Genomic DNA, 26,623 nt, shown 5'->3' on the forward strand with positions numbered 1-26,623 from the left:
ACTGACATGAGCAAAGCTCGCTCAGCTGGAGGTGGCCAAACGTCAGTGAGTCTGCTGTCACCAACAAGATGTGGGAGGGGATTCTGCCCCTCTGCTCTGCTGCACAGCCTCCAGTTCTGGGGCTTCCAGCACAAGAAGGACATGGAACTGCAGGAGGGTGTCCAGAGGACTCCACTGATGGGGCCTAAACCACATCCCTGGGCAACCTGTTCCAGTGTCTCACAGAGCTTCTTCCTGATGTCCAATCTAAATCTATCCTGCTCCAGTTTCAAACCTCTCATCCTATCACTGCAATCCCTTCTAAATCTTTTGTGAGTTGATCCAACAAAGATACATGGAGAGGACTGAGAGGGGATCTGATCAGTGTCTGTAACTATCTGAGGGCTGGGGGTCAGGAAGGGAGGGACAGGGACAGCTTCTGCTCACTTGTGCCCTGGCACAGGACAAGGGCAATGGATGGAAGCTGCAGCACAGGAAGTTCCACCTCAACATGAGGAAGAACTTCTTGACTGTAAGGGTCCCAGAGCCCTGGCACAGGCTGCCCAGAGAGGCTGTGGAGTCTCCTTCTCTGGACCCTTTCCAGCCCTGCCTGGATGTGTTCCTGTGCACCTGTGCTGGATTCTCTGGTCCTCTGACAGGCAGACTGGACCTGAAGATCTCCAGAGGTCCCTTCCAACCCCTAACATCCTGTGATCTCCTTGCAGGTAAATCCCAAGCCCACCCTCAACCCCACACTGCTGTTCCCTGATGCCATGCTGGTTACCAAGCTGCTGTCAAGCAGCAGGAGCCTTGAATGCCCTCTGCAGTTAGCAGCCTGTAGAACAGAGCCAGGCCTCACTTACCGCCTCCACTTCTGCTGGGTCATACCAGACGTTTATGTATGGGTGCTGTAAGGCTTCATCTACTGATATTCTTTTGGCAGGGTCAATGACCAGCATCTTGGATAAAAGGTCCCTGGCTTGGCTGGCTAGAACAAGGAACAGAGACAAACACAGCATCAGTACCACCAGGCACTGCCTCTGGAGAGACTTCATTCGGTTAGGAGAGGAACAATGACCCAACCCCCTTAGGGACTGCCTGTACCTCTGCCCTGGTGCAGCAAGAGTTCTTCAGTAATCATTTGACATCAGACCCATTAGGAAGGTTCCAAACTCCTTAGGAAGGTGCTAAGCTCAGGGCTGCACACCAGAACCCCCCTGTCAAGCCTCAGTGAGGTGTTACATGTTGTAGGCAGATCCCTGAGTCGTATGTCCAAGAAAACTGTGCTTGAGCTACCTGCATTATTGGCAGGTTCAGCCAACAAAAGGCCACAGAATGGAGTCTGAAACCATGGCATCACTAAATCAAAGCCTGAAACTTACATCTGCTCTTACAGTGGCTCAGGGAAGAAAAACATCCCAACCTTTTGGTAGGCTTTACAGTTTTCCACCTAGCCTTCTGGGAGGCATTACATGAGGGGCAGGTACCAGGCTTATCTCCAGGGCACTCCATTCGAAGTGATAAAGCCAAATCTGTAGCCTGGCATCAACACATAACAGTTTGGAAGTGCCTGGGAACTGCTGCAGCCTGCTTTGTCCCACAGATAATCAAGTTTAAACCAGTACAGAGATGCAACCCCCTGCATGGACAAGGAAGGTTTTGTTGCATCACTGATTTCTTTTACCTGAGAGCAAAACTGTGCCCATCACAGCACAAACTCAGCCTGCCATTACCCAAAGTCTTATTCTTATTCAGTATGGGCAGCAAAACCTAAACCCATGTAAAATACATATATATATATATATAACAAAATCCACTTCTAGTGTCAGTACCAATGGAGTGTCCTAAGCTCTTCCATGCTCAAGATTATTATCCTGTGTAAATGAGAATGAAAATGAAAGGGGAAGGAATGGAAAGAGATAGCAGTGCAGAGACAGGGGCAGGTACCTCACCAGACACAGAATGATAGAATGGTTTAGGTTGGAAGGGACCTCAAAGATCATCTAGTTCCAACCCCCTGCCACAGGCAGGGACATCTCTTACTAGAGCAGGGTGACTAAAAGCAGCACCCAATTTAATCCTTGCCATCACGTTCAGGCAGGGCATGGGGTGCCAGAGTGGTGCAGGACCAGAGTTTTGTCCATGCACTGTTTCTTGTTCTGTGATTCCATCCTAAAACCTGGCATTCAGTGTGCTCAGATGCACCTGCTGCCTGCAGCCAAAGGCTGACAGCACTCTCTGGCAGCCAGATGTGTTCATTAGCTCCAAACCCAACCAAAGTCCATGACGGGGTTTGAATTGCAGGAGGAGTATAAAATTCCATGCATCCCACAGCATCTGCTCAGGCTTTTCACTTTGCTCCTGGAGCTGAGGCAGCATGAAAGAGCTGTTAATTGGCAGTGCTCTGGGCACTGGCATGAATGCCATGCAGATGGCAAGCCACTGGAAACCATTCAAGGCTGCTGCAGGAAGTGGCCCTAAGTACTTCAGTGGTGCAGAACACATTCCCAGTAAGCTGCAGGGGCTGCAGAGCCCTGGCAAGAAACTCTCTCCACACCAAGCATTTCTCCCCATTGAGGGGCCATGGCCAAGTAACCCCAAACTCCAATATGGGAGTCAAATCACAGCACCCTGCTTTGCCAGGGTCACAGTGCAAGGCAGTGCTCCACTTCACACAGCCAAACCGACCCAGGGCCTTTGCCACAAGGACAAATCCACCCACAGCAGACCTTAACCCTCAGTGCCACTGTGGCTGAGGTTGCTAATATCTTTATCACAGAACACGCAGAGCCACGAGGCAGGTGTGGGGCTGAGCAGGTGCCTGGGGGTGTGGGGTTTAGCAGGGGCTTGGGGCTGAGCAGGGGCTTGGGGGCATGGGGCTGACTGGGTACTTGGGGGCATGGGGCTGAGCAGAGGCATGGGGGCATGGGGCTGAGCAGGGACTTGGGGGCATGGGGCTGAGCAGGGACTTGGGGGAGCAGGGCTGAGTGGGTGCTAGGGAGCATGGGGCTGAGTGGGTGCTAGGGGGTATGGGGCTCAGCAGGGGCTTGGGAGCATGGGGCTGAGTGGGTGCTAGGGGGTATGGGGCTCAGCAGGGGCTTGGGAGCATGGGGCTGAGTGGGTGCTAGGGGGCATGGGGCTGAGCAGGGGCTTGGTGCCTGAACCAAGGTGGCACAAGAGCTGAAATTTCCCACTCTAAGTTCTGCTGTTCCTTTGTGTTACAAGTTTCAGAGTGAAAGAGTGCCTGGTGGGCCAGGCAGGAGCAGGGAGGTCATTCTGCCCCTGTACTCTGCACTGGTTAGACCTCACCTTGAGTCCTGTGTTCAGTTCTGGGCCCCCCAGTTTAGGAGGGACATTGAGATGCTTGAGCGTGTCCAGAGAAGGGCGACGAGGCTGGGGAGAGGTCTTGAGCACAGCCCTACGAGGAGAGGCTGAGGGAGCTGGGATTGGTTAGCCTGGAGAAGAGGAGGCTCAGGGGTGACCTTATTGCTGTCTACAACTACCTGAGGGGAGGTTGTGGCCAGGAGGAGGTTGCTCTCTTCTCTCAGGTGGCCAGCACCAGAACAAGAGGACACAGCCTCAGGCTGCACCAAGGGAGATTTAGGCTGGAGGTGAGGAGAAAGTTCTTCACTGAGAGAGTCATTGGACACTGGAATGGGCTGCCCGGGGCGGTGGTGGAGTCGCCGTCCCTGGAGCTGTTCAAGGCAGGATTGGACGTGGCACTTGGTGCCATGGTCTGGCCTTGAGCTCTATGGTAAAGGGTTGGACTTGATGATCTGTGAGGTCTCTTCCAACCTTGGTGATGCTGTGAGACTGTGATACTGTGACACAGCCCACATGAATGCATCAGCGAGAGGGAACATTGCCCTGGCTGCCCCAGCAGCAGTGCCCAGCAGCCATCGCCAGAAGGTGCCCCAGAACCCACATGGGCACTCACCTCCACAGCTCCCTGCCTTAACGGGGAGCACAACCGGGGAGAGGCAAAGCAGACCTGCCCCTTGGGTGCCCTGCAGCCGTTGGCAGGCGAAGCACCTGCCCTTGGCACACCTACCTTTGAGTTTGTTGTGTTCAGAGTCAGCCGGGAAGAGAGAGTCTGGGAAGAGCTTGGGGAAGGTGAGGCCAGCGTACTTGGGTCTGTTCTCCACGTAGTTCCGCACCGTGGGCTGCAGCTTCTTCATGAACTCTGGACAGGGGGTTCCCAGCTGCTCGATAACTTTGTTCCACTGATCGATATCTGCACAGCAGCAGTTAAGGCAAACAGAAGGCAAACCCCTGGCACTCCTCTTGGAGCGTCCTCTGGCTCCCCTCAGAACACCGCTGCGCTCACTGCGCTCCGTCAGCGTTACGCCTGCAAAGGGCAAACTCTCTCACCAGCACAGAACCACAGCACTGCTTTGGCTGGAAAAGACCTCCAGGCTCCAACCATCAACCCAGTACCACCATCACCATCGGTGCCATGGCCACAGATTTCTTAAACACCTCCAAGGATGAGGACTGCACCACCTCACTGGGCAGCCTGTGTCAATCCCTGACCACTTTTGCCCAACAGTCCTTGGCCCAACACTGACAGGTCCTTGTCTAAGCCACAATCCTCAGCACCACATCTACATGACTCTGAAACACCTCTAAGGATGAGGACTTCACCTCCTCACTGGGCAGCCTGTGCCAATCCCTGACCACTTTTGCCCAACAGTCCTTGGCCCAACACTGACAGGTCCTTGTCTAAGCCAAAACCCTCAGCACCACATCTACATGACTCTGAAACACCTCCAAGGATGGGGAATGCACCACCCTGTGCCAATCCCTGACCACTTTTGCCCAACAGTCCTTGGCCCAACACTGACAGGTCCTTGTCTAAGCCACAATCCTCAGCACCACATCTACATGACTCTGAAACACCTCCAAGGATGGGGACTGCACCACCTGCCTGGGCAGCCTGTGCTAATCCCTGACCACTTTTGCCCAACAGTCCTTGGCCCAACACTGACAGGTCCTTGTCTAAGCCAAAACCCTCAGCACCACATCTACACGACTCTGAAACACCTCCAAGGATGGGGAATGCACCAGCCTGTGCCAATCCCTGACCACTTCTGCCCAACAGTCCTTGGCCCAACACTGACAGGTCCTTGTCTAAGCCACAACCCTCAGCACCACATCTACATGACTCTGAAACACCTCCAAGGATGGGGACTGCACCACCTGCCTGGGCAGCCTGTGCTAATCCCTGACCACTTTTGCCCAATAGTCCTTGGCCCAACGCTGACAGGTCCTTGTCTAAGCCACAATCCTCAGCACCACATCTACATGACTCTGAAACACCTCCAGGGATGGGGACTGCACCAGCCTGTGCCAATCCCTGACCACTTTTGCCCAGCAGTCATTGGCCCAACACTGACAGGTCCTTGTATAAGCCACATCCCTCAGCACCACATCTACATGAGTCTGAAACACCTCCAAGGATGGGGACTTCACCTCCTCACTGGGCAGCCTGTGCCAATCCCTGACTACTCCTGCAGCAAACTAATTGTTCCTAAGATCCTAATGTTCCTCTTCTCCACACTAAACTACTTACTTGAGGGCATTAAGCAACCCTAAACCCAGCACCACCACTGAAAACAAGCAGCTCCTCTGGCTGGGTCACCACTTGTCACCATCTCTGTGTTTGACCTGCATTTCATCTTCTTACACACAGATGATTGCCTCCATGGCTCCTGGGCTGCACTGGCACAGCAGGGAGCAGCAAAACAGAACAGAGTCACCTGCACTTGCTGCTCCACTCTGTGCAAAGTGAGGCTTAGATGGCTCAAAGGACTTCTGCAGAAGTCATCCTCACCTCATCTGCTTTGCACTTCCATGTTTACTCTTTCCAGTATATTCACAGAATAGATGCATAGAATGGGTTGGGTGGGAAGGGGTCTTAAAGATCATCCTGTTCCAACCCCACTGCCATGGGCAGGGACACCTCCCACCAGCCCAGCTTGACCAAGGTCTCATCCAGCCTGACCTTGAACACCTCTCTGGGCAACTTGTGCCAGTCTCTCCCCATCCTCACTTTCAGTAACTTCTTCCTCATCTCCACTCTCAATCTCCCCTCTCCCAACTCAAAGCCACTGTCCCTCATCCTGGCACTCCTATTCCTTGTCATAAGTCCTCCCCCAGCTCTCCTGGAGCCCCTTTTCAGGTACTGGCAGGCTGCTCTAAGGTCTCCCTGCAGCCTTCTCTTCTCCAGGCTGAACAGCCTCAGCTCTCCCAGCCTGTCCCCACAGGGGGAGTTCTCCAGCTCTCTGATCAGCTTTGTGGACCTGGCGCTCATTTTGCCAACCCCACTCAGCCAGCACTCCCTCAAAAGCAATTTGACTTTTGCAAGCATGCACTGGGACTGATTTTCTATAGGCAAATTATGCTTTCCTGACATTTGTAGCCTGTCACCCACTAACAAGAGACAGAACCCCATTCTTAAACTCAAATTCAGTTGGAGGCAGTTTGCATTCAGCTTCTCCCTAGCTGTTTTGGTGCTTTCTTGAGACAGCAATTAGACCTCTGACAGGTGTTCTGCAGCTCTGCCAGCCACACTGTGTCTGTAAAATCAGTTCCCTCTCTGCATCATACTCCCTCTTGGGGCTGCCCCCAGCTCCCTCTCAGTGCAGCAGAATCTGAAGAGAAGAGAAAAGCCCAACCCCAGCAGAGGACACGCAGCCATGGGTACAATGATGCCAGGAGATGTAATGGAGGCAGTTTCCTTGAGAACACACTGGAAACAAAAAGCTTTTAAAGACAAACATTGGAAGCATTTCAGCACAGAGAGCTGTATAAAACCCATTCTTTTAAGTTATTGCTGTCACAAGAGTCAGAAGTGTGGAGGAGTTTCCCAGATACTCAAGAGAGCTCCTCACAATCTAGGAGAACAACCAAGTCAGCAGAATGAAGTCAGCAAGCAGTCAGGCAAAACACAGCTTCTTGGTGCTGTGGCAACTTCAGGTCCTCCCCCCCCCCCTAAAAAAAGTGGTTTAGTTTAGGGACACTTTCACATACCTTGGAAATTCAGGGCAGACTTAATCTGGGTGCAGCTGAACTCTCCTATTTCAACAACAACAAAACCAAATCCAATCCAAAATTGTAGCTTTGCTATTCCACAGCATTTAAAGGAACAATCCAAACATTTGCTTTAAGAAGGCTAAAACAGTGTTTGGAACACTGTTCTCACAGGAGCAGTGTGGGCAGCAGGACAGCAGAGGTTCTTCTGCCCCTGTGCTCAGCACTGCTCAGGCCACACCTTGAGTGCTGTGTCCAGTTCTGGGCTCCTCCATTGCAGAGAGATGCTGAGGTGCTGGAAGATGTTGAGAGAAGGGCAGCAAGGCTGGCGAGGGGCCTGGAGCACAGCCCTGTGAGGAGAGGCTGAGGGAGCTGGGGGGTGCAGCCTGCAGAAGAGGAGGCTCAGGGCAGAGCTCATTGCTGTCTGCAGCTACCTGAAGGGAGGCTGTAGCCAGGTGGGGTTGGGCTCTTCTGCCAGGCAAGCAGCAACAGAACAAGGGGACAGAGCCTCAAGCTGTGGCAGGGGAGGTCTAGGCTGGATGTTAGGAGGAAGTTGTTGTCAGAGAGAGTGATTGGCACTGGAATGGGCTGCCCAGGGAGGTGGTGGAGTCGCCCTCCCTGGGAGTGTTGAAGCCAAGCCTGGCTGGGGCACTTGGTGCCATGGTCTGGTTGATTGGCCAGGGCTGAGTGCTAGGTTGGCCTGGCTGAGCTTGGAGGTCTCTTCCAACCTGGTTGATTCTATTCTATTCTATGAATGGTTTGGATTTCAGCTGTGAAAGGTTGTTAGAAGCAGCAGGGGGGTGGAAAGATTTGGTTTCGTAGCCTGAGTAACTTCAATTTCTGAACCTAAACCAAAGGTTGAAGCAGAACAACCCCCACACACCCTGCACACACTCTGTGGGTGGTTTCTATCTTGTGTTGACCACTAGAAAGATATAGATCTATTTTTCCCTCAACAGAAAAACTGAAGAATTGCAACACCAATGAAGATAACTCCAAGACTGAACATGCAGCCTGAGTAGATTGGAAACCAAAGTGTGACAACTGGAACTTGATGTCAGGTTCAGACATTGCACTGTTTGCTGGCTGAGCTGTTGCAGAAGCAAGTTCCCCTGAGGAGCTTGAAAATGAAGAGTTTGGAAATGCTCTGCAGTGAGGAACAGAGAATAGAGAATCGAAGGTGCTGCTGTCAAAGCTTGAGCTGTGCAGACTGAGGCAAGGCCACCTGATGAACAGGGAGGGCCAAATACAGGACTTGCTTCAAAGCAGAGGTCAGAAGCTTGCAGAGAGCAGGTGAATCATCTCTCAGGCATTTAAAGAAGGCCAAAAGAGAGAACTTTGGGACCTGGACACGTTGAGAGGGAAGAGTTAGTGAGATGCTGTGGGTGGGTGTAAAAAAGGCTCCCAGAACAGGGCCTGCAAGGGGGAACTCAGCGTCAGCAGTGATGGAGAGGGCAGAAAGCATCCTCAGACAGTGGGACAGTGCCCACTGCTCACATTTCTTCTGAAGGGATGGCAAAGCCCTCACTAGGAGAAAACAGACAACCACCCACAGCAGGAAGATTTCAAGGGATGGAGGAAACTTTCTGAGTCATCAGTGCAGAGACAAGAGGCAAAGCCAAGGGAGCTGACAGACCCAACACATTCCGCTTCCTGACTCGCCTTGCTCTGCAGGAAAGCAGCACTGGAGCCTCTGCAGCTCTGCCTTGCACCAAAGCCAAACCATTCAGCTACCAAGCAGGGAGAGACAGCAGATAAGAGACTTTTTTTCCCCACAGTCCCATAATTTACATACTGATCACAGAATCATAGAATGGGATGGCTTGGAAGGGACCTCAAAGGTCATCTGGTCCTAACTCCCTACCACAGGCAGGGACAGCTTCTGCTAGAGCAGGTTTCTGAAGGCTCCATGCCACCTAGCTTGGGACAACCCCAGGCTTGGAGCCTCCACAAGTTCCCTGGGCAATGCAGATTGATAGATTCACAGAATGGTTTGGGTTGGAAGGCAACTTAAAGAGGATCCTTTTCCAACCCCACTGCCATGGGCAGGGACACCTCCCACCAGCCCAGCTCGATCAAGGTCCCATCCAACCTGGCCTTCAACACCTCCAAGCAGGGGGCAGCCACAGCCTCCTTGGGCAGCCTGTGCCAGTCTCTCCCCACCCTCACTCTCAACAATTCCTCATCTCCACTCTCAATCTCCCCTCTCCCAGCTCAAAGGCATTGTCCTGGCACTCATAGTCCTTGTCAAAAGCCCCTCCCCAGCTCTCCTGCAGCCCCTTCAGGCACTGTCAGGCTGCTCTAAGCTCTCCCTGCAGCCTTCTCTTCTCCAGGCTGAACAGCCCCAAGTGACCTACACTCCTTAACTGCTGGAGAATGACAGACAGTGAACATTGTAGTCACATGCATGACTGACAAGAGCCTTTCTCATGAATATTCAAGCTTCCACTTTCAAAAACTGCTCTTCACAGTTATTTATACATTAAAAAAGGACACAAATGTGGGTATTAAATACTCTTCAGATAACAGTGTGCTTGTGAAACCAACTGCTGCCTGTGGAGAAAAAATTGCTGATAACAAATTCTGGTACAGTGCCAATCTTAACTCATTTTATGTCAAGGGAGGCTTTTTCTCCCCCTTTTCTTTCCTCCTCCCCCCCAAAGAAACAGATTCTTCATTTATCTTGCTCCTTCTACACTTAAATACAGCCTTAATTATGCTACCCTCAAGCTCTTAGGGCTCACAGTCCCTGCTGGTGGAACCACACAGCTGCCTGCCTTCATCACAACCTGAAGTAATAATCTTTGGGGTTTTTATTAACAGAAACTAAGCATTTTCTATGCAGGTTTATGGAGGTCATCCATGAGAGCAGGCTAGGGCTGCCCTTGCAGCTTTCTGACTGGTTCTGAGCTTCAGAGACAGGCACAGAAGCAAGCAGTACTGAGCCCCGCCAGTGGGGAGCTGTATGGGGCTGTGGATTTGGAGCAGATGTAGCTGTGAGAGGTTCTCAGCAGCCTCAGAGACAGCAGCTGCATCGTTTTCTGTTGACAGGACAGGCACTCGTGGAACAGCAGAAGGAAAGCAGAGTGGTGCATTAAACACAGTCTAAATTCAGCAAGGAGCTGTTAATACAGTTGAAGAAGGTGAACTCCAGGACAGAAGGAGCCTGCAGACACCAGCAGCTGGCAGTGCTGGCTCCTGTGAGCTTCCTGAACTCACCACCAGCACACAAGGGGTTAACTCCGCCTGATTCCTGTGTAACCACTACTCGGCTCTCTCAAAGAGACCAGGTTTTGAAGCACTGTGTATGACATTGGCCTAGGACAAACCCTTAGCCAGCCATGGGCTGCAGGCTGCCAGCAGTTTGGATCAGCGAGGAGAGCTGGACCTGAGCTGGCTACAGCCCTGTCCAGCCTCACCTTGAATATCTCCAGGGATGGAGCCTCAACCACCTCCCTGGGCAACCTGCTGCAGTGTTGCATCACCCTCCTGCTGCACAACTTGTTCCTCACATCCAACCTCAATCTGCTTTGCTCTCATTTCAAACCTTTGTCCCTGGTCCTGTCCCTGCAGGCCTTTGGGATCAGTCCCTCTGCAGCCTTCTCTTAGCCCCTTCAGGTACTGGAAGGCTGCTCTGAGGTCTCCTTGGAGCCCTCTCTTCTCTAGGCTGAACACCCCCAGCTTCCTCTGCCTGTCCTCATAGCAGAGCTGCTCCAACCCTCTGATCAGTTTTGTGGTCTCCTCTAGACCCTCTCCATCAGGTGCATGTCTTTCCTATGTTAAGGGCTCCTGTGCTGGCCCAGGCACTGCAGGTGAGGTCTCTCCAGAGCAGAGGAGCAGGAACCCCTCTCTCCAGCTCTGGCCACACCGCTTTAGATGCAGCCCAGACTGCCATTGGCCTTCTATGCTGCAAGCTCACACTGCCTCACCCCCAAGTCCTTTTCCTCAGGGCTGTTTTCCATCTCCTCCTGCCCCAGCCTGTATTTATAGAGCAGGTTGTTCAGGCCCAGGTGCAGAACCTTCCTCCTAAGCTGCAGAGCCTGCTGCATGCCATCCTGAGGCAAGCAACGTGCCTACCAGGCTACGACTTAAGCCTGCCAGTTATGAAACACACAGAGGTGCCCCTGCCCAGATGAATCTAGAGCCAGCTGAAAACAAGAGCTCACTGGCTGCAGCAAGCAGCTCTGATGAAGCATGGGGAGGTCACTCTCCATCTCCTCGCACTGTGGTCGCCGCAGGGTCCACCCGAGGCTTTTACTGAGAGGCAGTAATGGGTTACTGGCACTTTGGTTGGCAGGGAGGCTTCATCCAGCTCTCTGGGTGCAGCACAAATGTGAGCCAGCTGTAGCCTAGCGGGAAGGGGCAGGAGGGGAGAGAGGCTGAGGTACCTACTGAGGCCAAAGCAGCTGCTAGGAAGGATACGATCGGTGCCAGGGAACAACACAGCACCTTTAATCATTTCGCCCATGATGCACCCTACTGACCACATGTCGACTGAAAACAAAAACGAAATGAAGGTAAACAAGGAAAACAGCAACACAACAACAAACAAACGAGGAGGCTTCTGCCAGCACACCGCAGCAGCGCCCAGCCTGCAGCCCGCACCCAGGCCTGCCCCTCTGCTCCCTGCAGATGCTCTCCTGAGCCTGCAAGCATCACCACAGCAGCTCGGAGAAATAAACGACGCCAAGAGTTTTCTTTAGCCCAGCGTGGATGAAAGACGAGAGTGTTAAGCACAGAACCCCAAGCGAGCCCCGTGGCTGGCTGCTGTGTCAAAATGCAGCGCCCTGATTCAAATTCACTAACTGACGTTTGCCTATCCAAGTGTTCCTCTGCGTTCCTTCCCTAGACCCACGCAGCTTTGTGATGCTAATGAATGCTGCTCGCCTATTCAGGGGGGATATGCAAATGGCATTTCCTTTCTCCCTTCGGTTACCAGAGATCCAGGCATGTTTTCATGAGCCGAATTGCCAGGAGCCAGCAAAGGAGCTCAGGTCCTTGGGAAGGCATCTCCAGGCTACCATGAATAGAATTCGTTGACATGATGATGTGGTGGCAGTAAACTTGCTTTAGAGCCTGCTGGCTCACCTGCACTGTGCCTCAGTGATGCCAGCAGGGTCTTGAGAATCTCCTATGGGATGGGTCTTCTAGGGTTTCCATCACAGCAAGTGGTGATGTGAGGTGAGGCACAGAAGTACCTTCTGCATCGAAACTCAGGGTGCTGCTCACCTGAGTGGAGTCAGACAAAGCTAACCACCACTCACACTGCAGCACCAGGTGCAAACCAGGCTCTCTAGATCCTGCTCACCTGAGTGGAGTCAGACAAAGCTAACCACCACTCACACTGCAGCACCAGGTGCAAACCAGGCTCTCTAGATCCTGCTCACCCTGAGTGCAGTCAAAGCTAACCACCACTCACACTGCAGCACCAGGTGCAAACCAGGCTCTCTAGACCCTACTCACCCTGAGTGGAGTCAGACAAAGCTAACCACCACTCACACTGCAGCACCAGGTGCAAACCAGGCTCTCTAGACCCTACTCACCCTGAGTGGAGTCAGACAAAGCTAACCACCACTCACACTGCAGCACCAGGTGCAAACCAGGCTCTCTAGACCCTACTCACCCTGAGTGGAGTCAGACAAAGCTAACCACCACTCACACTGAAGCACCAGGTGCAAACCAGGCTCTCTAGATCCTGCTCACCCTGCATGCAGTCAGACAAAGCTAACCACCACTCACACTGCAGCACCAGGTGCAAACCAGGCTCTCTAGATCCTGCTCACCCTGAGTGGAGTCAGACAAAGCTAACCACCACTCACACTGAAGCACCAGGTGCAAACCAGGCTCTCTAGATCCTGCTCACCCTGAGTGCAGTCAGACAAAGCTAACCACCACTCACACTGCAGCACCAGGTGCAAACCAGGCTCTCTAGATCCTGCTCACCCTGCATGCAGTCAGACAAAGCTAACCACCACTCACACTGCAGCACCAGGTGCAAACCAGGCTCTCTAGATCCTGCTCACCCTGCATGCAGTCAGACAAAGCTAACCACCACTCACACTGCAGCAGCAGGTGCAAACCAGGCTCTCTAGATCCTGCTCACCCTGAGTGGAGTCAGACAAAGCTAACCACCACTCACACTGCAGCAGCAGGTGCAAACCAGGCTCTCTACACCCTGCTCACCCTGCATGCAGTCAGACAAAGCTAACCACCACTCACACTGCAGCAGCAGGTGCAAACCAGGCTCTCTAGATCCTGCTCACCTGAGTGCAGTCAGACAAAGCTAACCACCACTCACACTGCAGCACCAGGTGCAAACCAGGCTCTCTAGACCCTGCTCACCCTGAGTGGAGTCAGACAAAGCTAACCACCACTCACACTGCAGCAGCAGGTGCAAACCAGGCTCTCTAGACCCTGCTCACCATGAGAGGAGTCAGACAAAGCTAACCACCACTCACACTGCAGCAGCAGGTGCAAACCAGGCTCTCTAGATCCTGCTCACCCTGAGTGGACTCAGACAAAGCTAACCACCACTCACACTGCAGCAGCAGGTGCAAACCAGGCTCTCTAGACCCTGCTCACCCTGAGTGGAGTCAGACAAAGCTAACCACCACTCACACTGCAGCACCAGGTGCAAACCAGGCTCTCTAGACCCTGCTCACCCTGAGTGGAGTCAGACAAAGCTAACCACCACTCACACTGCAGCACCAGGTGCAAACCAGGCTCTCTAGATCCTGCTCACCCTGAGTGGACTCAGACAAAGCTAACCACCACTCACACTGCAGCAGCAGGTGCAAACCAGGCTCTCTAGACCCTGCTCACCCTGAGTGCAGTCAGACAAAGCTAACCACCACTCACACTGCAGCAGCAGGTGCAAACCAGGCTCTCTAGATCCTGCTCACCCTGAGTGCAGTCAGACAAAGCTAACCACCACTCACACTGCAGCACCAGGTGCAAACCAGGCTCTCTAGATCCTGCTCACCTGAGTGCAGTCAGACAAAGCTAACCACCACTCACACTGCAGCAGCAGGTGCAAACCAGGCTCTCTAGACCCTGCTCACCCTGAGTGCAGTCAGACAAAGCTAACCACCACTCACACTGCAGCACCAGGTGCAAACCAGGCTCTCTAGACCCTGCTCACCCTGAGTGGAGTCAGACAAAGCTAACCACCACTCACACTGCAGCACCAGGTGCAAACCAGGCTCTCTAGACCCTGCTCACCCTGAGTGGAGTCAGACAAAGCTAACCACCACTCACACTGCAGCACCAGGTGCAAACCAGGCTCTCTAGATCCTGCTCACCCTGAGTGGAGCCAGACAAAGCTAACCACCACTCACACTGCAGCAGCAGGTGCAAACCAGGCTCTCTAGACCCTGCTCACCCTGCATGCAGTCAGACAAAGCTAACCACCACTCACACTGCAGCACCAGGTGCAAACCAGGCTCTCTAGATCCTGCTCACCTGAGTGCAGTCAGACAAAGCTAACCACCACTCACACTGCAGCACCAGGTGCAAACCAGGCTCTCTAGATCCTGCTCACCTGAGTGCAGTCAGACAAAGCTAACCACCACTCACACTGCAGCACCAGGTGCAAACCAGGCTCTCTAGATCCTGCTCACCCTGAGTGCAGTCAGACAAAGCTAACCACCACTCACACTGCAGCACCAGGTGCAAACCAGGCTCTCTAGATCCCGTGTGGGATTAAGGTGGCCTTTTCCACACCACCACCACGAAACCACATTACATCTGCTCTCCTTTCTCTGTCATAAGTCCGAGGGACAGACTGGGCTCTCAGGGCTAGAAACTCTGTGTGTGTGTGGGGTGAATGGAAGTGTCACCCTGATGGCTTACATTTACTCATCATTTCATACTGAGCAATGCTTTTAAGTGGATTTAACTTTGGAGGCAAACATCCTATCTGTGGGGATCTCTACATGCCTGGGCCTAAGGTCCCCTCTTGCTTTATTTATCATTATGCAAAGCTGCATCACTGCCCAAGAAATAACCAAAGAAACACCAAAGGAAATCAAGAGAGGGGTACTTGTTAGGAAGCAATAAGCAAACCTAGAGATGCAAATTATTGCTGCTTTCATCACAAGCTAAATGGCATGCAAAGTATCAGGAAAAGATAGAGCAAGCAGTTGTTTGTTCATCCTCACCAACTCTTTTGGTTTTAATCATTTTTCAGAGGCTGCTTTCTGACATTGCAGCTCTGTGCTGTGCTTGAGAGCAGAGACACAGAAGCTGAACCAGTGCCTTATCAAGCTATGAGCTGTGTAAAACAGAGAGGGTGCCTTGGCATCAGGAGCAAAGATGACATCTGAATATAACCAGCATCCAAAGAGACAAAACCTTGTGCCTTCCTGGCTGCTGCCTCTTTTTCTCCTCCTGAGCTAGGTAGGAATAAGCCAAAGTGGACCCCAGTCTTATGGCATGTCTAAGAAAAGAAGATAGCTGAGGGGGGCAGGAGTTTCAGTACGTAGAGCAGCAGCTGTCAGAAGCCCCAGTTAAGACACCAAGACTTGAGCAAAGCTCCACTAGGAACTGCAGTACAGACACCTAAGCCTCAGCCCTCAAATTCACTTAGTCCCACATCAACCCAAGTGTAACCTGAGTGATTTCACCAGGAAAGCAAACAAATGAACCAACCACAAGCTGCACTCGGCTCCAAAGGACTGAAAAGCTACCTTTGGTGCAGGATTTCATTCCCAAATGCAAGATACTCCCAGACTGGCAATGCTCACTGCAGGGAATATCCCTAAACTGTCATCAGCTGCAGGCTAATCTACAGCCACAGAGACCTCTGCATGACACTAGGTAAAGCTGTAGTTTAGCAACTGTTTGCCCTGATGTTTTAGGATCATATGAAACAGTGTTAAGGAATTAAACCTACAACTTCTCACAGTCCTCTGAAGTGATACTGCAGAGATGTAGGTAGCACTTGATGCTCTCCCTCTCCATTAGGACCTCCCTGTCCTGGTTTACTACCCCCATGGGCAGGGACACCTCCTACTAGCCCACCTTGTTCAGGACCCCATCCAACCTGGCTTTCAACACTTCCAGACTTGGAGCCTTCACAACTTCTCTGTTCACACTTTCCCAGTGCCTCCCCACCCTCGAGAGGAAGAATTGCTTCCTGGTGTCCAAGGAAATCTGCTTTAGGTAAGTAACAAGGGAGAAAGTCTCTGCTGTGCAGTTTCTACCTGAGGCTCTGCAGGAGCCTGGAGGATGTTCTCATTGTTCTGCACTGGGATGGATCAGTCCTCTAGCCCTGCTACATCTCAGGTGTCCTGGTAGGTCACTTAAACACCTCACCAACATTCACAAGGCAGTGGTTTCAAGGTACTGCTTGGCTTTCAGGCACTGAAAAGAGAAGTCAACTCAAGATGTGTTCAGAAAACGTCTTACTAAAGTTAGGGAACAGAAAGATTTTCATGACTGGAGCCAAGGTCTCTCCCTCACCAAAACCATTTGATGTTTTGGCAAACCCCTAAGGTAGATTTCTCCTAACTGGGACAGTTACCACATACTGCTGCCTGCAGCCTCTGCCTGTAGTGTTCAGAACATTCCTACAGTCAGTTAGAGAGAGTTTCCTGTTCATGCAGATGAAATGCTCTGAAGTTAGAGAATCACAGAACCAGTCAGGGTTGGAAGGGACCATAAGGATCATCCAGTTCCAACCCCCCTGACATGGGCAGGGACACCTCACACTAGATCAGGCTGTCCAAGAACCTCACCCAGCCTGGCCTTAAACACCTCCAGGGATGAGGTTTCCACCACTTCCCAGGGCAACCCTCACCAGGGTCTCACGGTGAAGAACTTCTTCCTAACATCCAGTCTGCATCTGCCCATTCCTAGCTCTGTTCCATTGCCCCCAGCCCTATCACTATCTGCCAGCCTAAATTAACCTTCTCCCTGTTTTAATGTCCATGAAGACTGAAAACCTGAATTTTGTTTCATTTCCAGTCAGCAGCAGCTAAGTGCAGCAGTATCTCAGCCTGGTGGGTTAGTGAAGGTTAATTATTTTACAGCTTCCCTTCCCTAGAACTTGGCAGCAGCAGTGAAATTTCCCTTAGATGTAGCACTGTGCCACACATGAATGTTCTTACTCCAGGCTAGAAACCACTAAGTGTCTCATACCCACAGCAAGTGCACACAGCAGACATTCTACTGAATAATGACACAACTGAACTCAGTGAATTCAAAGTCTCTTCAATCACAGAATCACTTCAGTTGGGAAAGCTCCTTTAAGCTCACCTGGTCCCACCATTCTCTAACTCTGCCAAGGCTGGGGCCAAACCATGGCCCTCAGCACCACATCTTTGCCTCTCTGCAACACCTCCAGGGATGGGTATTCAGCCATCTCCCTGGGCAGCCTGGGCCAGGCTTTGAGAGCCCTTTCAGGTCACCCCTCAGCCTGTAGAGTAAACAACTCCAGGTCCCTCAGTTGCTCCTCACCAACCCTGTTCTCCAGACCCTTCTCCATCTTCATTGCCCTTCTTGGGACTCACCCCAGCACCTCAGTGTCTCTCTTGGAGGGAGGGCCCCAACCTGAAGCAAATGCTCTAGGTGTGGACACTCCAAGAACGCTGGGGGCTGCCCTGCACGTTGAGGTTACAGTGTTAGTTGGGTGTGGAGCCTGCTCCACGCTGCAGGAAAAGCTCAGCACCTATGGAATGCCATCCCAAAGCTACCCCTGACTAGCAAACCCCATCCTTCTTACTTCATTGTCACGTTTGGCTTCTGGGGACTTCCCAGTCCAGCCCCCTGTGAGGCTGGCAGCCAGTGGATTGTCTCTGCTTCCTCCAGACAGCTGCAGTCTCCCCACTGCCCCTTGAGTACAGCACAACTGCACCTTCACCTGGCTGCCAAGCAGAACTCTTGCCACAGAAAGCTGGCAGAGCTCTGAAAGCAGGACAGGCAGGACCTAACTCTGACAAACACTAGAGGAATCAGCCCAGAGCCAGCAAAAAGCAGTAAGGACTTCCAGAACTACGTGTCTGTAGAAGAAGCTGGGTTTGCTCCACACCAGCTGCCAAGTGTCTGTTGATGCCAGCTTTTCATGGTGCCTTTCTGGCAGCCTGCTGAGATGAACATGCCTCTTCCTTTCTGAAAGGGGAAGAGAAGTGGTGCTGTTGTGTTTTATTCTGCTGACCCCAAGGTCTAAGCAGACAACCTCCTGCTTCTGTTTTCATTTTCTAACATTGCTTTCACCACCTTAGAAGTGGCAAAAAATATTATCACCTGAGATGAGGGGAACAAGGTGGGAGGGAAATACAGCTTCATTGACCACACAGACCTCATGCAAGTGAAGGCAAAGTCTGTTCTTTACACCAAGGAGAATCTGATTTCAGGCCAATATGGAAAGCACAGCAGCTGAATGGTTTACCTTCAACTGGGTGAGTCAAATTCTTCAGTATGTTTGAAAGGCAAAAAAAATATCCCAACCCATAACCAATGTTGCATTGACTCAATGCTGAGCCCATGCAGCATTGGGATGGCTCCAAAGACGTGATGCATTAGCAAGTAAAAGGTTATGATGTCACCACAAACGTTATGGAGTCAGTGCTTCCAAAACATCAAAGCAGAAAAACAGATTTACAGGGATCAGATGAGCCAAGCTAGGATGTTTTTATCCCTTTTCTCCCCTGTTTTCCATTCTCCCCTTGGAAGAATAATATGTAAAGCTGCCCAATCTGCAACCCCCAGGCTTGTTCTCTGTCTCACTTTGCTGCTACATCAAACAGAACGATTGTAAGTTTCAAAAGGAGTCCACAGATTCACAGAATGCTTTGGGTTGGAAGGGAGCTGAAAGATCATCCAGTTCCACAACCCCCTTGCCATGATCAGGGACACCTCCCTCCAGCTCAGCTTGCTCAAAGCTTCATCCAACCCGGCTGTGAACACCTCCAGGGAGGGGGCATCCACAACCTCTCTGGGCAACCTGTTCTGTTCTTTGCAGGAATTGTGTCCATCTGTTTTTCACTGTCCATGTTGCTGAACAAAAAGCAGCATGCTCTTCTCATTTGCTCATACCTCTGAGACTCAACTTTTTGCTTCTATCTTTACACTCTTGCTACCAGACATCATAGGGCAAGAAAAAAAAACCACACCAAACCCAAACAACAAAGAAACAAAAAGAGGGATGCAGGGGGAGAGGAGAGGAACAGATAAGAGGTGAAGCTGCAGCAAATGGCACAAGGATACAGTCCCTTCCTGGAAAGAGGATTTTGTGGCGAACCATTTCTCCCATAATGCATCCCACAGACCATATATCCACTAGAACAGCAGAGACAGGGAAGTAAAGGAGGAGGGAGGGAGGGATGGGGAGGGAAAAAACAACAAAGCAAAGTTAACTACGACATTTCACTCCTAAAGGAGGGGAAAAAAGAGCAGGTTGATCAGAACAGTACAGCTTGGTTTGTGGTTTTGTTGGCTGCTTGTTGTCTTCTCTTTTTTTCCTTCCCTTTTTATCCCCCCCCTCTCCTGTGGCTCACCAAAAGTCAACTCAATCAGTAAAGCAGCAGAAGCTGTGTCGAGTCAGCTCAATGCTATAGTTAGTAGCAAGGGTGGGTGGGGGGAAAAAAAGGTTTAAAAAGCCAGGATTTGGGGAAAAGGCCCACAGAGCTAGCAAGTAAAGATCAAGTCCCAACTGCACACAGAGTTTATGGTGAAAAAAAAAACATAAAAACATCAAAAAGCAACAACAGAACAACCTCCCCAAAACAACAACAGAACAGCCTCCCAAAACAACAACAGAACAGCCTCCCAAAACAACAGAACAGCCTCCCAAAACAACAACAGAACAGCCTCCCAAAACAACAGAACAGCCTCCCAAAACAACAACAGAACAGCCTCCCAAAACAACAGAACAGCCTCCCAAAACAACAACAGAACAGCCTCCCAAAACAACAACAGAACAACCTCCCAAAACAACAACAGAACAACCTCCCAAAACAACAACAGAACAGCCTCCCAAAACAACAACAGAACAGCCTCCCCAAACAACAACAGAACAGCCTCCCAAAGCAACAACAGAACAGCCTCCCAAAACAACAACAGAACAACCTCCCAAAACAACAACAGAACAGCCTCCCAAAACAACAACAGAACAGCCTCCCAAAACAACAGAACAGCCTCCCAAAACAACAACAGAACAGCCTCCCAAAACAACAGAACAGCCTCCCAAAACAACAACAGAACAGCCTCCCAAAACAACAACAGAACAACCTCCCAAAACAACAACAGAACAACCTCCCAAAACAACAACAGAACAGCCTCCCAAAACAACAACAGAACAGCCTCCCAAACAACAACAGAACAGCCTCCCAAAGCAACAACAGAACAGCCTCCCAAAGCAACAACAGAACAGCCTCCCAAATCAACAACAGAACAACCTCCCCAAACAACAACAGAACAGCCTCCCAAAACAACAACAGAACAGCCTCCCAAACAACAACAGAACAGCCTCCCAAAACAACAACAGAACAGCCTCCCAAAACAACAACAGAACAGCCTCCCAAAGCAACAACAGAACAGCCTCCCAAATCAACAACAGAACAACCTCCCCAAACAACAACAGAACAGCCTCCCCAAACAACAACAGAACAGCCTCCCCAAACAACAGAACAGCCTCCCAAAACAACAGAACAGCCTCCCAAAACAACAACAGAACAGCCTCCCAAAACAACAGAACAGCCTCCCAAAACAACAACAGAACAGCCTCCCAAAACAACAACAGAACAGCCTCCCAAAACAACAACAGAACAGCCTCCCAAAACAACAACAGAACAGCCTCCCAAAACAACAACAGAACAGCCTCCCAAAGCAACAACAGAACAGCCTCCCAAAACAACAACAGAACAGCCTCCCAAAACAACAAAACAACCTCCCAAAACAACAACAGAACAGCCTCCCAAAACAACAGAACAGCCTCCCCAAACAACAACAGAACAGCCTCCCAAAGCAACAACAGAACAGCCTCCCAAAGCAACAACAGAACAGCCTCCCAAAACAACAACAGAACAGCCTCCCCAAACAACAACAGAACAACCTCCCCAAACAACAACAGAACAGCCTCCCCAAACAACAACAGAACAGCCTCCCAAAACAACAACAGAACAGCCTCCCAAAACAACAACAGAACAGCCTCCCCAAACAACAACAGAACAGCCTCCCAAAACAACAACAGAACAGCCTCCCAAAACAACAACAGAACAGCCTCCCAAAACAACAACAGAACAGCCTCCCCAAACAACAACAGAACAGCCTCCCAAAACAACAACAGAACAGCCTCCCCAAACAACAGAACAGCCTCCCAAAACAACAACAGAACAACCTCCCAAAACAACAACAGAACAGCCTCCCAAAACAACAGAACAGCCTCCCCAAACAACAACAGAACAGCCTCCCAAAACAACAACAGAACAGCCTCCCAAAGCAACAACAGAACAGCCTCCCAAAACAACAACAGAACAGCCTCCCCAAACAACAACAGAACAACCTCCCCAAACAACAACAGAACAGCCTCCCAAAACAACAACAGAACAGCCTCCCAAAACAACAACAGAACAGCCTCCCAAAACAACAACAGAACAGCCTCCCAAAACAACAACAGAACAGCCTCCCCAAACAACAACAGAACAGCCTCCCAAAACAACAACAGAACAGCCTCCCAAAACAACAACAGAACAGCCTCCCAAAACAACAACAGAACAGCCTCCCCAAACAACAACAGAACAGCCTCCCCAAACAACAACAGAACAGCCTCCCCAAACAACAGAACAGCCTCCCAAAACAACAACAGAACAACCTCCCAAAACAACAACAGAACAGCCTCCCAAAACAACAGAACAGCCTCCCCAAACAACAACAGAACAGCCTCCCAAAGCAACAACAGAACAGCCTCCCAAAACAACAGAACAGCCTCCCAAAACAACAACAGAACAGCCTCCCAAAACAACAACAGAACAACCTCCCAAAACAACAACAGAACAACCTCCCAAACAACAACAGAACAGCCTCCCAAAACAACAACAGAACAGCCTCCCAAAACAACAACAGAACAGCCTCCCAAAACAACAACAGAACAGCCTCCCAAAACAACAACAGAACAGCCTCCCAAAACAACAACAGAACAACCTCCCAAAACAACAACAGAACAGCCTCCCAAAACAACAACAGAACAGCCTCCCAAAACAACAACAGAACAACCTCCCAAAACAACAACAGAACAACCACCCAAAACAACAACAGAACAACCTCCCAAAACAACAACAGAACAGCCTCCCAAAACAACAACAGAACAGCCTCCCAAAACAACAACAGAACAGCCTCCCAAAGCAACAACAGAACAGCCTCCCAAATCAACAACAGAACAACCTCCCCAAACAACAACAGAACAGCCTCCCCAAACAACAACAGAACAGCCTCCCCAAACAACAGAACAGCCTCCCAAAACAACAGAACAGCCTCCCAAAACAACAACAGAACAGCCTCCCAAAACAACAGAACAGCCTCCCAAAACAACAACAGAACAGCCTCCCAAAACAACAACAGAACAGCCTCCCAAAACAACAACAGAACAGCCTCCCAAAACAACAACAGAACAGCCTCCCAAAACAACAACAGAACAGCCTCCCAAAGCAACAACAGAACAGCCTCCCAAAACAACAACAGAACAGCCTCCCAAAACAACAAAACAACCTCCCAAAACAACAACAGAACAGCCTCCCAAAACAACAGAACAGCCTCCCCAAACAACAACAGAACAGCCTCCCAAAGCAACAACAGAACAGCCTCCCAAAGCAACAACAGAACAGCCTCCCAAAACAACAACAGAACAGCCTCCCCAAACAACAACAGAACAACCTCCCCAAACAACAACAGAACAGCCTCCCCAAACAACAACAGAACAGCCTCCCAAAACAACAACAGAACAGCCTCCCAAAACAACAACAGAACAGCCTCCCCAAACAACAACAGAACAGCCTCCCAAAACAACAACAGAACAGCCTCCCAAAACAACAACAGAACAGCCTCCCAAAACAACAACAGAACAGCCTCCCCAAACAACAACAGAACAGCCTCCCAAAACAACAACAGAACAGCCTCCCCAAACAACAGAACAGCCTCCCAAAACAACAACAGAACAACCTCCCAAAACAACAACAGAACAGCCTCCCAAAACAACAGAACAGCCTCCCCAAACAACAACAGAACAGCCTCCCAAAGCAACAACAGAACAGCCTCCCAAAGCAACAACAGAACAGCCTCCCAAAACAACAACAGAACAGCCTCCCCAAACAACAACAGAACAACCTCCCCAAACAACAACAGAACAGCCTCCCAAAACAACAACAGAACAGCCTCCCAAAACAACAACAGAACAGCCTCCCAAAACAACAACAGAACAGCCTCCCAAAACAACAACAGAACAGCCTCCCCAAACAACAACAGAACAGCCTCCCAAAACAACAACAGAACAGCCTCCCAAAACAACAACAGAACAGCCTCCCAAAACAACAACAGAACAGCCTCCCCAAACAACAACAGAACAGCCTCCCCAAACAACAACAGAACAGCCTCCCCAAACAACAGAACAGCCTCCCAAAACAACAACAGAACAACCTCCCAAAACAACAACAGAACAGCCTCCCAAAACAACAGAACAGCCTCCCCAAACAACAACAGAACAGCCTCCCAAAGCAACAACAGAACAGCCTCCCAAAACAACAGAACAGCCTCCCAAAACAACAACAGAACAGCCTCCCAAAACAACAACAGAACAACCTCCCAAAACAACAACAGAACAACCTCCCAAACAACAACAGAACAGCCTCCCAAAACAACAACAGAACAGCCTCCCAAAACAACAACAGAACAGCCTCCCAAAACAACAACAGAACAGCCTCCCAAAACAACAACAGAACAGCCTCCCAAAACAACAACAGAACAACCTCCCAAAACAACAACAGAACAGCCTCCCAAAACAACAACAGAACAGCCTCCCAAAACAACAGCCTCCCAAAACAACAACAGAACAACCTCCCAATCCCCTACCCCCCAAAACAACAACCAGCAAACAAAACCCAAACCCAGACAATGCTCATCTGGAGTAAGTCTTGCTCACAGCCAGGCTTTGCCCTGCAGGACTGAGTCTCTCTGTAAGCAACACCTGAGAGGTTCCAAGTGGCACTGCTTGCAGTGGGTGAAGGCTGTATGGATAAATTCCACCCTTCAGGCTTATGTAAAACTGCTGCCTCAGGACCTGCACCTACCTCCTGTCTGGCTGTGCCTACACACCAATGGGAAAGAACTGGGGAGTGTGAGCTGTGTGGAGTCTGCTTTGCACTGTGTAGCTACTCCAGATAAAAGCTATCCCAAACATCTCCCAGGACGAGTGCTGACAAGCCTAAGAGCATCTCTGATCTTCCTGATCCTGCCTTCAGCCAACACACAGAGTTAGGTTATCTGCTTGATGTGGGTGGCTTTGGCTATCATTTTATTTTGCCCTTCCAGTTTAAATCAAACCAAAAAGATAGATGATGCCACAGTTAAGTGCAGAGAGGAAAGTTCCTGTTCTCCATGTGAAGGGGGGAAAAATAACCTGTTTGCAAATGCTTTCACAGACCTCTGCCAGCCTTGTGTGCTGTAAATGCATTCACAGACCTCTGCCAGGCTTGTGTGCTGTAAATGCATTCACAGACCTCTGCCAGGCTTGTGTGCTGTAAGTGCATTCACAGACCTGTGCCAGCCTTGTGTGCTGTAAATGCATTCACAGACCTCTGCCAGCCTTGTGTGGTACAAATGCTTTAACAGACCTCTGCCAGCCTTGTGTGCTGTAAATGCATTCACAGACCTCTGCCAGGCTTGTGTGCTGTAAATGCATTCACAGACCTTTGCCAGCCTTGTGTGCTGTAAATGCATTCACAGACCTGTGCCAGCGTTGTGTGCTATAAATGCATTCACAGACCTGTGCCAGCCTTGTGTGCTGTAAATGCATTCACAGACCTGTGCCAGCCTTGTGTGCTGTAAATGCATTCACAGACCTGTGCCAGCCTTGTGTGCTGTAAATGCATTCACAGACCTGTGCCAGCCTTGTGTGCTGTAAATGCATTCACAGACCTCTGCCAGCCTTGTGTGCTGTAAATGCATTCACAGACCTGTGCCAGCCTTGTGTGGTGTAAATGCATTCACAGACCTCTGCCAGCCTTGTGTGCTGTAAATGCATTCACAGACCTCTGCCAGCCTTGTGTGGTACAAATGCTTTAACAGACCTCTGCCAGCCTTGTGTGGTACAAATGCTTTAACAAACCTCTGCCAGCCTTGTGTGGTACAAATGCTTTAACAAACCTCTGCCAGGCTTGTGTGGTACAAATGCTTTAACAAATCTCTGCCAGGCTTGTGTGGTGCAAATGCTTTAACAAACCTCTGCCAGCCTTGTGTGGTGCAAATGCTTTAACAGACCTCTGCCAGCCTTGTGTGGTGCAAATGCTTTAACAAACCTCTGCCAGCCTTGTGTGGTACAAATGCTTTAACAGACCTCTGCCAGCCTTGTGTGGTGCAAATGCTTTAACAGATCTCTGCCAGCCTTGTGTGGTGCAAATGCTTTAACAAATCTCTGCCAGGCTTGTGTGGTGCAAATGCTTTAACAAACCTCTGCCAGGCTTGTGTGGTACAAATGCTTTAACAAACCTCTGCCAGCCTTGTGTGGTGCAAATGCTTTAACAGACCTCTGCCAGCCTTGTGTGGTGCAAATGCTTTAACAAATCTCTGCCAGGCTTGTGTGGTGCAAATGCTTTAACAAACCTCTGCCAGGCTTGTGTGGTGCAAATGCTTTAACAAATCTCTGCCAGGCTTGTGTGGTGCAAATGCTTTAACAAACCTCTGCCAGCCTTGTGTGGTGCAAATGCTTTAACAAATCTCTGCCAGCCTTGTGTGGTACAAATGCTTTAACAAACCTCTGCCAGGCTTGTGTGGTGCAAATGCTTTAACAAACCTCTGCCAGGCTTGTGTGGTGCAAATGCTTTAACAAACCTCTGCCAGGCTTGTGTGATGTAAATGCATTCAGAGACCTCTGCCAGGCTTGTGTGGTGTAAATGCTTTAACAAACCTCTGCCAGGCTTGTGTGGTACAAATGCTTTAACAAACCTCTGCCAGGCTTGTGTGGTACAAATGCTTTAACAAACCTCTGCCAGCCTTGTGTGGTACAAATGCTTTAACAGATCTCTGCCAGCCTTGTGTGGTGCAAATGCTTTAACAGATCTCTGCCAGCCTTGTGTGGTGCAAATGCTTTAACAGATCTCTGCCAGCCTTGTGTGGTACAAATGCTTTAACAGATCTCTGCCAGCCTTGTGTGGTGCAAATGCTTTAACAAACCTCTGCCAGCCTTGTGTGGTGCAAATGCTTTAACAGATCTCTGCCAGCCTTGTGTGGTGTAAATGCATTCAGAGACCTCTGCCAGGCTTGTGTGGTGTAAATGCATTCAGAGACCTCTGCTAGCCTTTTGTGCTCATACCTGACCTACACAACTCAGCTTCTTCTCTTTTCTCTGCCCCCTTTTCGTCCTTCCAAAGCAACCCAAGATGAAGCAAAGAAACAAACAACCAAC

General features: G+C 50.5%; 1 protein-coding gene across 5 annotated transcripts in view; it reads right to left on the reverse strand.

The window, feature by feature from the left end:
- Positions 1-26,623, reverse strand: part of MAPK10 (mitogen-activated protein kinase 10) — a 110,197-nt gene that overhangs the window by 20,059 nt on the left and 63,515 nt on the right. For all 5 annotated transcript variants that reach the window (XR_010303629.1, XM_064149583.1, XM_064149582.1 and 2 more), the window contains 3 exons: positions 19,219-19,290; positions 4,031-4,213; positions 843-967 (listed from right to left, as the gene is read on the reverse strand). Coding sequence is in view for 4 of the 5 variants with exons in the window: in XM_064149583.1 (XP_064005653.1) it covers positions 843-967; positions 4,031-4,213; positions 19,219-19,290 (380 nt within the window). In the remaining variant the exon portion in view is untranslated. The remainder of the gene's footprint in view (positions 1-842; positions 968-4,030; positions 4,214-19,218; positions 19,291-26,623) is intronic.

This window comes from Pogoniulus pusillus, chromosome 10 (genome assembly GCF_015220805.1).
Source record: "Pogoniulus pusillus isolate bPogPus1 chromosome 10, bPogPus1.pri, whole genome shotgun sequence".
Lineage (NCBI taxonomy): Eukaryota > Metazoa > Chordata > Aves > Piciformes > Lybiidae > Pogoniulus > Pogoniulus pusillus.